The 18,065-nt window shown below is 31.3% G+C and overlaps 1 protein-coding gene across 1 annotated transcript; it reads right to left on the minus strand.

Annotated features, from left to right (window-relative positions):
- Positions 1 to 11,632: 11,632 nt before the first annotated feature.
- On the minus strand, positions 11,633 to 16,909 carry LOC135840644 (uncharacterized). The gene has a single exon (XM_065357269.1). The coding sequence runs from the start codon at positions 16,907 to 16,909 to the stop codon at positions 11,633 to 11,635; it is 5,277 nt and encodes a 1,758-aa protein (XP_065213341.1).
- Positions 16,910 to 18,065: the final 1,156 nt, after the last annotated feature.

Below are 18,065 nucleotides of genomic sequence, written 5' to 3' on the forward strand. Positions count from 1 at the left end.
TAGCAGTCTCTTCTTAACAGTTATTGTGGCATTCTTGAATATGTACATCTAAATCAAAAAATCTCAAAGTTGTCCGTAGGTAATTAGGTATGTAATATATTTTTTTCAGAATTTTCGAGAGTCTGAACAATATGAAAACTATGTTTTGAAACTTTTTGGGCTAACTTTTTGTACCAAAAAAAGTGGCAACACTGCAGATTTTTATGATATCACCTAAAGCTCTTTAATACAAGTATGGAAAAAGATTATGCTCTTAAGAAAGTCATAGCATTTTACGTATGTGATACGTACTGCGCATGGCAGGTTGGTGTCGTCATGCGGTGAAGCAACCAATGAGGGGCAACGTTGTAAAGTGTGACAGATTTGATGCGTGCGCAGTACGTAAAACTTACGTAAAATCCTAAGACTTTCTTAAGAGCATAATCTATTTCCATACTTGTACTTATTAAAGAGCTTTAATATCACCAAAAAGCCTTTCAAAAACCGCAACTATTGGAAAAACTTTCATTTTGGTTGGTATTGCGGTTATCGAGTAATCCACTGCTGAAATAGATGATATTTAAGTTCAGTGAAAACCTTGACACCCCCTAGCAGCCTTCAAGAAAGGGCTAGAGGCCTGCGATTTGCGCCATATTGGTCATTCCTACGGAAGGTCTTTCCACGGGAAAAATTTCAAAAAAATCGCCGACCCCTCTACTACTTCTTGGTCAAATTGACGTTTAATGGCCTGTATTTTATTCGCGATTTCAACAAAGTAAAATCTCATCTTTCCATCAGTAGATATAAAATGTATTTCCTGGCACTGGAGTAAGAATTCTTACAATACTTTTTAAATTCAAAAGTATGTGGAAACTTATGTGAAAAATTTCACATAAACCTTCACATAGTTTTTCATTCAATCAAATGCAAAAATATTTACAAAACTTAGATATTGAAATGAAATGCAAAATTTTTTGCAATACTTAAACATTTCAAACAAATGCAAAAATTTCATCAAAACCTAAACATTTCAAACAAATGCAAAAATTCATTCAAAACTTAAACATTTCAATGAAATGCAAAAATTCATTCAAAACCTAAACATTTCAAACAAATGCAAAAATTCTTTCAAAACTTAAACATTTCAAACAAATGCAAAAATTCATTCAAAACTTAAACATTTCAATGAAATGCAAAAATTCATTCAAAACTTAAACATTTCAAACAAATGCAAAAATTTCATCACAACATTACCATTATACCACTAGTTAAAGAAAACATTATCTCTAATAAAGCGGTAACACAAACACCAACACCTTTATCATAGAAACTGATTCTTTTAACTAATGCACCCACCACATGTGGAGGTAGTTATTGAAGAGAAATTTTTGCATTTGATTAAAACAAATTGACATTTTTTTTTCTTTCTATTATAAAATAAATAATGAACACTATTGAAAAGAGCCACCTTGAATTAATAAAAGATCAAGTAAATTGGGAAAGGATTTCATGGCGTCAAAAACTATCTGAGTATTTCATAAGAGAATTCAAAGATGAAGTAGATTGGAGTGAAATTTCAGGAAATCAAGCACTATCAGAAAACTTTATAAGAGAGTTCAAAGATCAAGTACATTGGAAAAAGATTTCAAGATATCAAGATCTATCTGAGTATTTCATAAGAGAATTCAAAGATCAAGTACATTGGAAAAAGATTTCAAGATATCAAGATCTATCTGAGTATTTCATAAGAGAATTCAAAGATGAAGTAGATTGGAGTGAAATTTCAGGAAATCAAGCACTATCAGAAAACTTTATAAGAGAGTTCAAAGATCAAGTTGATTGGGAAAGGATTTCATGGAATCAAAAACTATCAGAAGATTTCATAAGGGAATTCAAAGACAAGGTAGATTGGAGAGGAATTTCATGGCATGAGACGCTATCTGAAGATTTCATAAGAGAATTTAAAGAGAAAGTAGATTGGTATAGAATTTCAAGGTATCAATATTTATCAGGAAATTTCATAATAGAGTTCAAAGACAAAGTAAATTAGTGCGCAATTTCAGAAAATGAAAAACTACCAAAAGAACTTAAAGACATAGTAAATCGCAATATTTCAAAAGGCTTAATTGAACATATTTTATGTAACTTAGACTCAAGTAATATTCATATTGTCAGACTTTAATGATGTGAATAAAAAACTTTTTTATGAAAAATTTTTTCATAAAAGATGTAAGATTAATTTACAACAGCTCTATTTGTGAAAGGGTTATAAGTAGAAACAACATTATAAATAGTTACAATGTGTATTACTGTATCAGCAGAAAGAGCTTCCTTGAATCTAAATTTTAATTTTACGTTTGTGGTACTCTCCTTTATGCTTTCAGGTTGGCAGGTACAATCAATAGCTATTATGGGATATTTGTTGGCATAATCATTTATAGAACAAATTGGTTTCCCTTCATTACCATAATAAGCTAGTTTGAAATTTTTAAACATTTGATAAATTTTATTATAATCATTTTCTGAACTATTTATATTTAGTTCAGTTTTAGGATAATGTTCATTATTGTTGAGAACAGCTTGAACGTTTTCAAGGCCACATAAATCAAATTGACTATTATCCACTTTGATGTTATCATTTCTATTTTTTTGCATCCCAATAAGAATAAATATTGGATTCCCATCACAAGTATATTCACATGTATACTTTTTTGTTGTTATACCAGTTTTAAACTCATATCCCCAATGTCTAAAAATTTGTGGTAAATCTTTTGAAGCCAGTATTTGTTTTAGACATTTGTTTTCCATTTCTCTTCTCAATTTTACCTGTGACATTATTAGTGCAACATCTGTAAATTTTATAGTAATAGTATGTTCATTTGCAAAAGTACTATCAACTTGAAACATATTATTATAATTATTGAGATGGGTTTTTGTTAACCTTAATTCATGTGGGACGTGAAATACATAATCCTTGTGATCCTCATGATAACCAAATAGTGTTTCTAAAGAATCATACAAAGTAAAATACCCAGATTTGTTCAGAACATTTGAGTTTGGAGAGGAGATATTCCAGCCTCCATCATTGTAAATCGAATCAGAACCAAATGAAACAATTCCTTTCATAGTAGTAACCACACCTGGCTCTTCAACTGAATCTATTATTTTATCACATTCCAAATATTCAATTTTTGAAAATAAATGTGGTAGTGGATTAGTAACAAATGATATTTTTTTCAAATCAAGTTCTGCTACAGCACTCTTGTCAGAATTTTTAGTCACTGTAACAATTCCTTTCACAAGTAATCCACTTCTATGTGGATGGGTAATGACATCTTCATTGTATGTTCTTATACGAATTTTACTGTTTGGTTTATTTATATCATCTTGTGGAGAGGGTCTGTAGACTACAAAGTCTTCACTTTCAATGTAATTTTGTGTCATATTTATAATAGGAAAAATTTTTTTTTATTAAAACTTGGATTTTAAAAGTTCTTTATTATAGAATTTCCCTTCAATTTCTTCACCATCAGTATCTTTAATAGAATAAGTTACAGGAGTTGTGTGAAATATTTCATCAACTACAAAAATTTCTTTAGTCCAGTTATTCTTGTACTTGTTATCAAAAACTTTTTTATATGCAAAAATTCTAACTCTATCTCCCTGCTTAAATTTCTGATTCGATTTACATTTGGGTTTATTTTTGTTAAATTTCATCAAAATTTCTTCTGCATTATCCTATCAACTTTAATAGGTGGCATACCAATAGTTCTATGAACATCTTTTGTGTTATATTCTTCTAGTATTTTAGGTAAAATATCAATCCATCTGAAATTCTTCCTCATCTCAAAATAAATTTTCAACTTTTGATTTAATGTTCTGTTGAAACGTTCAATTATTGCAGACTTTTCCTCATTATTGGTATGATACATTTTAATGTTGTGTTTTTTCAACATTGTCTTGAAAGTTTGATTTACAAATTCCCCACCTTTGTCCACATGAAGTAAATTGGGTTTTCTTTTCGAGATTTTCAAAATATTTTCAAAAGCATCTGTAGCTGCTTTGCCTGACTTATTCTTCAAAGGTTCAATCCATACAAATTTAGAAAATGTATCTTCAACATTGAGCATATATTTAAAACCATCATTTTCTTTGGAATATTTGTCCATAATTAATAAATCAGCTGCCCATAAATCGTCAATACCTTTGGTTACAATACTTCTTTTACAAAATTTTTTCCTAATAGGTGCATGTAATTCTTTAGCTTCTTCCATTTATTTATTGTATATAAAAAAATCCTTTAAAACTTTGTTTAAAAATTTCATTCACATTATCACAATCTTTATCAATTACTAGAAAGCCATACTTAGTTTTCCAACAAATATTGCACATTTCCAAATATTCATCAAATGTTACTAAATGTGAGACATGATTATCGTAGATGTGTCTCGAATTTCTAAGATCTTGCATAAAAATTGCCAGTAAATTAAAATTATCTCTTATACATTGTTTTGGACATTTTGAATAGGATTGAGCTAGATAAAAGCAAGAAATATTGTAATGTCTTCCTCTCAGATAGAAATTTGCTATTTTATCTTGAGGGTCTGTCAAAACATCGTCAAAAATTATAACTGAATTTGGTTTCATTTCTTCAGGTTCTTTCAAATCTTGAGGTAATATAGTACTAAAACCAATGTTCTGTTCTGGTGATGTTCTGTTGATAATATCTATTATGTTTTTCAATCGAATATATTTTTCTTGATGAGATGTTTTTGAGCAAAGATAAATATGGGTATATGTATTTATTTCCATTAGAATTTGAATTAAAAGATTGGTTTTACCACAACCTGATGGACCAAATATACCAGCTCGAATTACATTTGGAAAATTTCTATTATATCGTGGACCCACCTCCTTGTAATCATAATTTTCAATTTCAATAGGTATATCACTTTTAACTACTTTTATAATACGTTTTTTCTTCATTTATATTAGGATTTTTTTTTTGTATTATAAATATGAGATTTGATTTAATAGGCGAACGTAAAGGAGAAACTTTATCTTCTTACATTCACACAATATTTAAAAATAGAGTTAATCTGTGTTCTAATAAACTCTATGGAGTTTGTTTACTCATTCTTAGTCTCTTTAATTCTTTAATGAATGTAAGAAAACATAACAACAGGTTTGATCTTGTAGATGATCAAGGAAATCACGAGGAAATTTATATTCCAGAAGGTGCCTACGAAGTTACGGATATTATCAACGCTATAAGAGATAAAAAATTCAACTCTTTATATAATGTTGAGAGAAAAAATATACGATTTGATCTTTCAGAAGATGAAAAGAAGATGATTACAGTTCCAGAAGGAATTTATGATGTGGATAATCTAGAGAGTACAATCAAAGCAAAGGAATTTGATAAACTAAGTACAATAATACAAAAAAGGGAAGATTTACATCTAGATAAGTTATTAGATAAAGAGTGTCGTCATTACATTCACATTCCTGGAGATAAGTACAAAGTAGAAGATATCTTACAAGCAATTAAAGAGAGAAGGTGTGCAGCAGATAAATTGAAAATGAATTTAACACCATATACTCATAAAGTAAAGATAATATCTGAAGGTAAAAAAGTTGACTTTAGTGTACCCAACTCTATTTGTAGAGTTTTGGGTTATAGTGAAAGGGTTTTAGAAAAAGATGTAACACATCATTCAGATAGAATGATTGACATTTTTCCTCTTACTGCTATTCAAGTAAAATGTAATTTAGTGAATACAAATTATGAAAATGGAGAAGGAGGAGGTGGTGTAATATACTCCCACCCCTGGTCAGCTCCAACAGGTGAAAAATATTGGATAATCCCATATCACTACTTATACTATGAAATAAATACACATTCTTTCAGGGAAATTGTAGTTCAGATTGTAGATCAAGATGGTAATCTGTTGGATTTTGGTGATGAAAAAATTTATGTAGCATTGGATATTAGAGAAATGTAATTTTAAGAGAAATTCTCTTAAAATACTTAGAACTCAGCTAAAAATTTCAAACAAAGATGTCCACAAATAACTTGATTGAAATTTTGCTTTTGGTCAACATTATAATATACATTCTTTTGAAAATAGTTTAGTACTTCACTAGGAGGTCTTTCACCGAAAGAATCAAAATAAATTATATAATCATCTTTCTTGAAAAAACAAACCCAATGAGATCCCGGTCCAATAGAATCATCTAAATTGATAATCATGCTTTCATTTCTTCCAATTTGTTTTGGTAGTTGATCTTTCATAAACACTCCCCTAAAATAAGGTATACACAATTCCTTTGCATATAATTCTAGTTCCATATTGGATAAGGGTTTAATAGGAATTTTTATTAACCTCCCTTCCTCTTTTTTTTTTTTGCTTTCACATTAACCCCAGCACCTTCAACAGGTTTTCGATGAGAAGCCAGATTTAAATATAACCCCTCACCTTCAACAGGTTTTCGATGAGAAGCTGGATTCAAATATAATCCTTTTCCTACTTTCTTCATAGCTAATTTGATATCTTTAGAATTATTTATAAATTGCAAAACCTTTTCGTTGTTTTCCAAACCTGTACCAGACTTTACTGGTTCCTCTAGTATATCAGTTAGTTGTTTGTGAAGAGGTTTTTCTTCTTTATATCTTTTTTTAACTTCTTCAACTAACTGATTGTTTGCTCTATGATTGCTATAGGCATCAAAACCATTTTTAATTATGGATGATGCTGCAGCTATAGCTGGTAATGCAGCAACTAGAGCAGGTAAGAAACCTCCAGTTTTATTATTTGTGTTGATAAATTCCAATTGTTTTGCAGACAACTTTATCTTGACTGATTTCTTTTTAGTATGCGCTTTACTGATTTCCTTCTTTTGATATGTTGTCACTGGTAAATAAGTCTCTTTCATCACACTGTTTTTTGTTCGAATCAATTGTTTGTGATCCAAGTTTAAAGTAATTGGTTTCCCTAACTTTATTCCCTCCAGAATTAACAGTTGCTCTTTTTCATCTAAATTGACAGGAATTTTTTCATAATTTTCCTTTTTCATACCGGTACCAAAGTACCTTTTTGCACCCATGACAGCATCCACAAGCTGAGCTTGTTTTTCCAATTTTTTACTTGTATCTTTATCACGTGCAATATTTGAAGCTTCTCTCTGTAATATATAATCAGCTTCATGAAGTTCAGCAGGATCTTCCATCAATTCATAAGCAACATCATGTCTCCTAGATGCATAATCCAGTTTATTTCTTGGTTCAACTCCTTTCAATATTTGTAAAGTTGGATTTGTCCAGGGTCCAGTAAAATTATGATCTTCTAAATGCATGGGAGGTAATGGAAGCTTCTTTATTGCCCAATTTGCAACTGTACCCAACATACCACTACCTTCTTTCACTTCACCATCAAACATCACCTTGGGAATTCTTTGTCGAATTTTGTCATTCAATATAGTTTTAAAGTTGTTACTATTCATGTTTATTACAGAAAAAAAAATATCATTTCTTCTTTTTGCGTCTAATCACTTTTTTTCTAAATTTCCAAATACTTTTCAAGAGAATCGTCATCAAGAAAATACATGTTTTCATATTTTGATGCTGGGAGCTTGTTCTCCCACTTTGTGTATTAGAATTATTTCCTTCACTACTACATGGAGAGTCACTATTCATTTTATAATAGGAAATTTTTTTTTTCAAAGTTCTTTAAGTTCTTGCAAAATCCTAACAATTTCATTTCTTAAATGAGGGTTGGAATTTCCAGCTTTCTTTTCACCATACAAAACAACTAATTTATCAAACAATTCAGGCAAGTTATCCCAATAAATATATTTATCCCCAGATGTGTTGGCATACAAATTCATTTTTTTGAGATGATTTAAAATTGGTACTATTGCCTTACCATCTAAAGATCCTTTTTGAATCTCTGAGTAAATTGTGATTAATTTTTCTAGATAACTATCTATGCTATCACTTTGATACAACCCTCCCCCCTTTTTCAGATATTTATCCAGTAAAGGTTTTATTACAGAAATGTATTTGATTCCACAACTTGATTTCACTCTGGAAGATGGATTATTATTTTGTTTATAACTACTGGTTTTATCAATAATTTTCCAAAAATCCTTTAAATCTTCAGAATCATACTCATTTGGATCTGGATTTTTTAATGTCAACAACTGCCATAAACCATGAGTTCCTTTAAATTCAATACCACCTTTAAACTTGATGTTATTACCATTAAAATTAATTTCTTCATTGCCAATCATCCATTTATTAATGTCTGGATCATATCGAATCCCAAAAGTAGTATCACAAATTTCTTTTTTATCATCAGCAGCATAAAATTGTAAATATTGTTTTGCTATTTCGCCAAGAACATTTTCATGAGAACTATTCCACTCAAGCATATTTTGGGTAGGTTGTGGGAAGGTTTCTGGAAGATTTTGGGAAGGTATTTGGAAGGTTTCTGGAACATTTTGAGTTATTTGGTTTCTAATTTTTTCTAGTGGTGTAATGATTGGTTTAAACTGTTCTTCTAATACTTCTTGCTTATAAATTTTACCTGCTTTACTTGCCTGATACATTGCCTTCAATTCCTTTCTTATATTAACATTTTCATTTACTAAATTGTAATTATTGCTCATTTATAGTAGAAAAATTTTTTTTCCTATTATAAAATGAAGTGTGCTGGTATTATTCTGTTTACCCTTTTTGTATCAACTTTACAAGAACATGATTTATTCTTTAGATCTCAAAAAATAGTCAACAATGAGGGAGTTACACTATTTTGTAACGTTACATTTTCAGAACAAGAATTTGTGTATCAGCTGGAATGGCTTAAAGATGTTCCTTTTGACATTCCAGAACGTTTAAGTATCAATAAATTTGAATATTTGAATTCAACATCGAAGAAAAAGGTTGAGGTTGTATCATTTTTGAAAGTTATAAATGAAGGACAATACATGTGTCGAATTAGAACAAAAAAATTTGGTGAATCTTCAAGTAACTATTACTATGATTATTTGGTAGTGTCGCAGCAAAATTTAAAGAGTCAACAGCATTTGGTGACAAAAACTTGGGTAAAATTGCTTATGGAAACAGAGGGAGTCAATACAAAAATTGAATGTGTTTATAATTTTGAGAAATTTCAGTCAAATAATAAGTGGTTCAATTATAACAATGAATCCATCATTTCTAATGAGCGAATTCGTACCACAGACTTGTTTATTGAAATCAAAAATCTAACTTTTACAGATCAAAATGCGTACAGATGTGTGAGTCCAAACAATGAGTTTTATACAGCTTTAGTGGTTACAAAAAATTATAAAAAGTGGTAATATCTTTTAGAACAGTGTTCTAAAAGAACAAAGCAGTTAATTAGATGAATATTTCCATCCTAAAGAAAGGAATATTTTTCTGCATATTTCATCACATTCCCTCTTGTTGCCAAGTGAAATGAAATCTTCTGGATCAAAATTGTGACCATCTTTCAACATTAATTTATGTAAAAGAAATTTCATATTTATAAAGTTTTTTCTATGGCTATTTATCAAATCAAATTGATTGGAAAATTTTTCAAAATCATTTAGAAGTTGTTGTTCTAAATGGGAAATATCACTTGGTTTCTGCCCTGTTAAATTAGAATGAATTAGAATATAATCGTCATAGTGTTTATGATAACCTAGTTCTTTCAAGAAATAAAAAACAGTTGATTTTTTCACTTGTCCAAATGTAGATAAAGCTTCTTGTAAATGTATATAAACCTCTGGACTTATAAAATCAGTTTGTTTTCCTTGATATTTCTCCAAACACTTTTTGAAATTACTTAACCTATTGTAGTTTGAATTTTGTTTCTTGAAGCAATGAGGTTTAGAATTATGTTTGTAGTGAATTACCTCGGCAAAACATTTTTTGCATATTAAAATATTATCTCGATCTTTGAAAAATTCTCGAGTACTTCCACAGTTTTGACACCTTTTGGATGGATAATACTCTTTTTTTGATACATTGCATATGAGACCAAATCTCTGTGAAGCTTCCTTCATAATCTCATAAGGAATGATTTTTTTCATTTCATTCAAATATGTATTCACATTTGTTTTCATCAAGTTTTCTCTCGTTCTCAAATATAACATCAATATGCTTTCTGAAAATTGAAACTTGTCCATGTTTTTAAAATCATTCACAACTTCTGGAGAAAGATTTCCATCCTCAATGTTGTATGTTTTCACTCTTTGCTTAGATTCTTGAAATAATTGAATATTGTTCCTTAAAGTATTTGTTATAAAATTATCCAATTCTATAATAGAACTCATTTTATTATAGAAAACAATTCTTTTAACTATTACATTTTTTTCCTAGATACCCAATCTTTCAATTCACATATGAAATCTTCTGATAGTTCTTGATTTTCTAAGATTTCTTTCCAATCTACTTTGTCTTTGAATTCTCTAATGAAATGTTCAGACAGTTTTTGACTCCATGAAATACATTCCCAGCATACTTGGTCTTTAAATTCTTTAATGAAATCTTCAGCCAGTTTTTGATGGCATGAAATCCAATGCCAATTTACTTGATCTTTGAATTCTCTAATGAAATGTTCAGACAGTTTTTGATGACCTGAAATCCAATGCCAATTTACACAATCTTTAAATTCCATGATGAAATCTTCTGATAGTTTTTGATAACGTGAAATTTCTTCCCAATTTACTTTGCCTTTGAATTCCCTTATGAAATTTTCTGATAGTTTTTGATAACGTGAAATTTCTTCCCAATTTACTTTGTCTTTGAATTCCCTAATGAAATCTTCTGACAGTTTTTGATGAACTGAAATTGCAAACCAATATACTTTGTCTTTGAATTCCCTAATGAAATCTTGTGACAGTTTTTGATGAACTGAAATTGCAAACCAATATACTTTGTCTTTGAATTCTCTGATTAAATTTTCTGATAGTTCCTGATTACTTGAAACATCATACCAATTTACATGAGAGAGTAATAATTTAAGATGTCCCTTTTCATTATTGATCATATTATTATTTTATAATAAGGAAAAAAAAAATTTTAACCAAAGTTATTTATGTTAATGGTTTTATAACCATCAATATAAAAACGAACACACTTTTATAAAAAGCAACCATTTCATTTTATTTTCACGAACGTATAAATTACACAGGGCAAAAATCATACATAATGGTAGATAAAAATGTACAAAATCATCTCGTTACGAGCGTTAGAACGAGATTACTACGAGTGCACCGTTGCACTGATAATAGAAGAAAAACATCAAACATTACATAATGTAGGTATTTACAAAAGATAGGAAAATAAGGCGAAAATGCCTTAACAAACTCCCCCCCTTTGGCCCAAAAGGGACAAAGAAATACAAAAAAAAAACAAAATAAAGTATCAATTATAAATACAAAAAAAAAACATATTTACATAAAAGATGATCATAAGATCTCAAACAATAGTTAATTGTACAAACTTAGCACAATTTATAACGAAAATTTCAAACAAAATACGTACAAGACCTTTTGAAAGGATACAGGAGAAAGGTCCTTAAACGAGGAAGGGGAAAAGAATCAACCCTAAAAGACAACTTCGAGTAAACAGACAAAATAGGTATTAAATCTGGTCAGAGTTTACAGGCAACAGAACTAGCTGTTGAACAGATCTTCGAAAAACACCATCCTTGGATCTGACCATCACATTACGAACAATGTTCGAAGAATCTGGGAACGTTTCAATAATTCGACCTAAAGGCCAACTAAGCACCGCTTCGTTGGGCGATTTGATTATAACGACATCTCCTACCTTCATATTTGGTAATTTTTTCTTCCACTTAGTACGTGCTTGAAGATAGGTTAAATATGATCGACGCCAAGAGGTCCAAAACGAGTCAATAATTGACCTCCACAAACGATAACGAATACCACACTTCACCAATAGATCGTCAGATGAAGGGGTGTCAAATGGACAACTGCCAATTAAAAAATGAGCTGGTGTTAAGGGCTCAATATCGTTGTTATTGGCTAGATAGGAGATTGGGCGAGAATTAAGAATGCTCTCAACTTTAATCACGACAGTGTTCAGTTCACTGTAAGACAATACTTGAGAGCCGATAGCCTTTAGAAGATAGGCTTTTCCTGACTTGACGGCAGCCTCCCACAGTCCACCTTGGTGTGGGGTGCGAGGTGCTATGAATTTCCAATCCATAAGTTTGTCATGTTGAATGACGTTACGAAATCCGACAAAATTGGTGGCGTTATCAGAATACATTGTGCTAGGCAACCCACAACGAGCGATAAAACGTTCAAAAGCAGCCACAAACGCTTCGGTTGATAAATTATCCACGAGTTCTAGATGCACAGCTCGAGTTGTGAAGCACACAAAAAATGCAATATAAACCTTGTAGTGTTTAACGGATCTGTGATTTACACATTTTACTTGGAAAAATCCTGACAAATCTACACCTGTGGTAGAAAATGGGCGAGAAATAGAAACTCGTTCCTTAGGCAAATCTGCCATGAATTGTTGAACTACACTAGAGCCAATTTCGACGCATCGGACACAGCTAATAATAGCCTTTTTCACCAAGTAAGTAAGACCGCCAATGATCCAATACCTACTTCGAATAAAATTAACCACAAAAGATTTCGAAGCATGAAAATATTTTTCATGAATATGAACGACAAAAAGTTCTAGAAAACGAGAGTATCTTGATAGGACAATAGGATGTTTAAATTCGTAGGAAAAATTTGAAGTAGACAAACGACCACCTACTCGGATCAAATTATCTTCATCAAGAATGACATTGAGTGAATACAAACTACTTTTCTTCGATATAAACTTGAGGGGCTTTTCTTTCAATTCGATAGACTTTTGATTCAATTTATTATACAACAAAACATTGTATTCTTTAGAAAAATGTTCCATCTGAGCTTCATGCAAAATTTTCTTAAAAGTTACGTTACGTTCAGTCACAGATAATAATTTATCATTTTCAATTGTGATCTCAGATTCGTCAATTACGTTACCTTTCTCAGAATCAGTACTATCATCATTTACGTTAGTATCATTTTTTCTCTTGATACGATTTTTAATATTTAAAATAAAACGAAAAATATAAGATAAAACGTTGATACATTTGACAAAGGATGAGTAATAATTCAAAAATGAAGAAACTAACTCCATTCTAGTAACGTTAAAACTACACTTTACTTTACAAGTTTCAAGAACTTCCTCAGAAGCATATTTAAAAGAGCGTGAATCGAGTGAGATATACTCTTCAAAATCGTCATTAATCCAAGCAGGACCACTAGTCCATAACGAATTTTCAATTAAATTTTGAGCAGAAATACCCCTGGTGGCCAAATCCGCAGGGTTGGATTTGGTATCTACATAAAACCAATTTTCTTTTAACGTATTGAGTAGTATTTTCGCTACTCTATTTGAAACGAATTGTTTCAGTTTTTCGACAGGATGATTAATCCAATTAAGTACCGTTTTTGAATCGGAAAAATTATACACATTTTCTACATCAATTTTAAGATTACTACATACTCTAGAAATTAATTGGGATAATATCACTGCCGCGAGTAATTCTAAACGATGAATATTAGGTGGCTTAACAGGTGCCACACGAGATTTAGCACATACAAATGTTACAGTTATGTTGCCATTAACGCTAATACTGCGTAGATAAATTACAGCACAATAAGCTTTAGTAGATGCGTCACAAAAACCAATCAGATGGTAGATTTTTACATCCTCAAATAACGAATATGGTCGAGGTATCGAGAATTTTGATAAAATACTTAAGTCGTTGCGATAAGACAAATACTCTTGAATAATATCACTAGGTACGACGTCATCCCAGCCAATAGGCTGTTTCCATAAAGCTTGCATCAATAATTTAGCTCTAATGGTCAAAGGTGTTAAAATTCCTAAAATATCAAATATACGAGAAATATCAGATAACATAACACGTTTCGTAATACTATCAGGCAACGGCGTTAAATTAATCATTACATTCAATGTATCAGATTGAGGGCTCCATACCAAGCCAAGTACGTAAATAGAAGGGTCGTTACCCAATACACGTGAGTTCAAGGGTTCTATCAGAGAACTATCAATATTTTCCAATAATTCAGCCGAATTTGACTGGTATTTACATAAGGGAAAGCCATATGATTCTAAAGTAGAATGAATTAAATTCAAAATTTCGCGAGCAGCTTCAACATCTTTGGCACCAGTCATTAAATTATCCATGTAAAAACCTTTGCGAATAATTTTAGCAATAATAGGAAATTCGTGTTCAATATCTCTAGCAATTACTTGAAGGCATTTTGTAGCCATATAAGCGGCAGGTCCAGTACCGTAAGTTAAAGTCATCAATTCGAATAAAGAAATAGGATCAGATAAACCATATCTCCATAAAATACGTTGAAATTTTCGATCATCAGCATGAATTAAAATTTGCCGGTACATATGTTTAATATCTGCACAATAAGCGATAATAAATTGGCGAAAAGAAATTACGTTATCAAAAAGCTCTGGTTGGAGCGTTGGACCAGATAATAAATGATCATTGAGTGAGGTACCGGACTTATCGTTACAAGATGCATTAAATACTACTCTATATTTTGTATCAGTAGGAGTATTTTTAACAACCATATGGTGGGGAATATAATAAGAGTTTACATCAAAAGATTCGATTTTTTTCATATGATTCAAATTTTCATACTCGTTCATAAACTTACAATAAGCTTCGCGAACTGCACTTGATTTTTTCTCATTTTTCAATAACATAACTTTAGCCTTATTGAAAGAGCCATTCAGAACGTTAATAGAAGGTTTTACAGGTAAACGTAATACAAACCTACCAGTAGAGTCACGTTGATAGGTTGATTCAAAATGTTTCTCGATTTCGACATGTTCGGCAGGTTTTTCAGCCTCATTAGGATTCGATTCAAAAATATCTTCAATTTGACAAAATCGTTTCAATTGTTGTTCAATGTCAACATTAGTTAGGCCACAATAAGCTGTTGAAAGAAAAGAAGACTTTTGAGAACCAGAGATAATAAAACCAAAATGAGTATCTCTTAAACAAATACCCTCATAAAAGTGTCTTTGGTCTCCAAGAACAAATTCAACATACTCAGCTCCTAGAATGATATCAACCGACGAGTAAGGCAATTCATTAGATTCAGCAAATTTGAGTTTAGAAAATTTACCAAGAATTTTCCCTACATTTTGGCGAGAAATACTATAAGGAATTTTTTTAACGATATCAGCCTCGATGCTCATTTGAAATTTAGAAAATCGTGATTCCAATACGAATTTAGTTTTATGCTGAAGCGTTTTAGTAGTATCATTGATACCTATCAACGTGATTGGATTATCGTTTTTAAGAACAGGTAATTTAGCGCGATTACAAATATCACGAGTAATTAAACAAGTTTCGGACCCTTGGTCCAATAAGATACGAGCAGGAATTACTTTACCATCAGCTGATTTCACATTTACCACTGCCGTAGACAGGAAAACAGTTTTATTTGAAGATATTGGCGACGTTGGTTTGGTATCACCAGTATGAGCGGTGAGTGTTGATTTGGGCTCAGGTTTAGTTTCAGTATCGTTAGACTTTGCATTATCTTCATTCGACGACGTTGTGTTGAAGTGTAGTAAGGAGTGGTGAGAAGCTCCGCAGGTTTTACACTTCGAACGTTTACAATTGGTGACATGATGGTGCGGATTGAAACATAGACGACAAAGCTCCGATGATTTCACAATTTTGTGCCTTTCTTGAGGCGTTTTTGATAGGAACGTTGAACAATCATTCAGGAAATGATTATTATTGCATACGACACAACGAACGCTCGGCGGAACAGGTTTTTTAGACAGGGTAGCAGTGGCGGTAGTTTTGCGTTCCGACTTCGTTTTATCACCTTTGGATTTAGACTGTTGAGATTCAACCTGTCGCTCATCCGCGACAAAGGCACGATTGCGCAGGAATTTTTCGATTTCTTTGTAGGTAGGAAACTCTTTATTAGATGAAATCGAATTCTCCCAATCAACGGCTGTCCGATTATCCAACTTGGTTGATACCAAAAAACAAACAAAACGAGAAAAGGCACCATCGCATTCTAATTTATTGGCCTTTAATCCTCGCATAACGATATCGATTTCATCAGTTAATTGGCGAATTTGGCTAGCAGTTTTAATTGGTTCCACACCGATGAGCTTTTTAAACAGTATACGAATTACCAATCTTCGATTATCGAATTTACTCAGCATATAATTCCAAGCTTCGACGTATAACTCATCTTCAAGCTCGAAATCGCGTAACAAATCTTTGGCATCACCAATACAAGATTGTTTCAAATAATACAGTTTTTGCACGTTACTCAAATCACCTTGGTTATGAACTAAATTCTCGAATAATCCACGATAATTCTGGAAGTTCAAAATATTACCATCGAACGTAGGTGGAGAAATTTTGGCGAGCTTTGGAGTACAAGCAGGAGCGTGCATCGATTCGTTAGGCGATCCTGGTATAGAATTACGACTAATATCACCCGCTAATTTAGAACGTTGAGCTTTACATTTCGCTTCCATTGAGCGAAGTTTAGGAGCGTAAAGTTTTTTCTCCGTTTCGAGAGCAGTTTCCAAAGCGACGGATTTTGTATCATCGGTTAAGGCGAGGGTAATTTCATCATCGTAATCGTTGAGCATTTCAAGCCGAATTCGTAAATCGGCGGCAATAGTTTCAAGTAGATTGATTTGCTCTAAATTGAGCGTTGACTTGTTGACTAAATCGTCAGCTTCGATTAATAATTTCTTCACATCGCGAGATAATGGACGACGCTTTCTCTTTTGTTCTTCCGTTAAGTTATCCATAGTTGGATTTGAATAATGCACTATTATTCGAAAATTGAAAAATTAAAGTTCATATTACCGGATCAAAATCCGGCCCGACCGAAGGACCATGTTAATGGTTTTATAACCATCAATATAAAAACGAACACACTTTTATAAAAAGCAACCATTTCATTTTATTTTCACGAACGTATAAATTACACAGGGCAAAAATCATACATAATGGTAGATAAAAATGTACAAAATCATCTCGTTACGAGCGTTAGAACGAGATTACTACGAGTGCACCGTTGCACTGATAATAGAAGAAAAACATCAAACATTACATAATGTAGGTATTTACAAAAGATAGGAAAATAAGGCGAAAATGCCTTAACAATTTATATTAGTGAAGAGAGAGTTTTCAAATGTGTGATAAAATTCTGTCTTTCTACTTCTAGTTTATAATGTCCCCAAGGTAAAGTTTCATTGTCAAATATACATCTCTTGTCATCAAATGGAGATAAACCTCTTTTATCTTGTTCAAATGTGTAAATATTATGATTTTTACTTTGTATAATTTTCTGCTTGAAACTCTTTGTTATTTTCTTCTCTAAGCATTCTTTATAATCATTATGGGTGATTTGATTTTTGATTACATGTTTCTTCACTCCTTTTGCTCTTTTCTTTTCATCTTCTTCAAATACTTTGATGGAGTACAATTTAGAAGCTAACCCTATGAATTCTTCAATACTTTTTCCTTTCATTTCATCTTTGAATTTACCAATAACTTTTTTATTAACTTGAGGAATACCATATATATTATTCTCAGGATAGTCTGATGTGTCAAATTCATCAATCATTCCTTTCATATCACTGTAAAAGTCTGGCGTTTTTATTGACAAAATTAATGAGTCTGTATCAGTATACAAAAGTTTAACATCATTTTTATATTCTCTCTTCAACCTATAATAGAAATCATACATCAATGTTTTTGAAATATCTAAAATAGAAACACCCACATAAATTGGTTGATTGAAATTGATGTGAGTTTTTTTCATGTGAACAGCTGCAAGATCTTCTGCAAAAAATGTTGATTTTACAAAATTTGGTTTTGAAACATACTTTGTATATTTTTTACCTTCACTAATCAATTTTATATCCACATGATTTCGCACATTCATCATTGTTCTACCAA

The sequence above is a fragment of the Planococcus citri genome, chromosome 3 (genome assembly GCF_950023065.1).
Source record: "Planococcus citri chromosome 3, ihPlaCitr1.1, whole genome shotgun sequence".
NCBI lineage: Eukaryota > Metazoa > Arthropoda > Insecta > Hemiptera > Pseudococcidae > Planococcus > Planococcus citri.

What these genes read in the sequence shown, in the direction of transcription:
- LOC135840644 (XM_065357269.1), bottom strand. Translation starts at nt 16,909, where the DNA reads ATGGATAACTTAACGGAAGAACAAAAGAGAAAGCGTCGTCCATTATCT.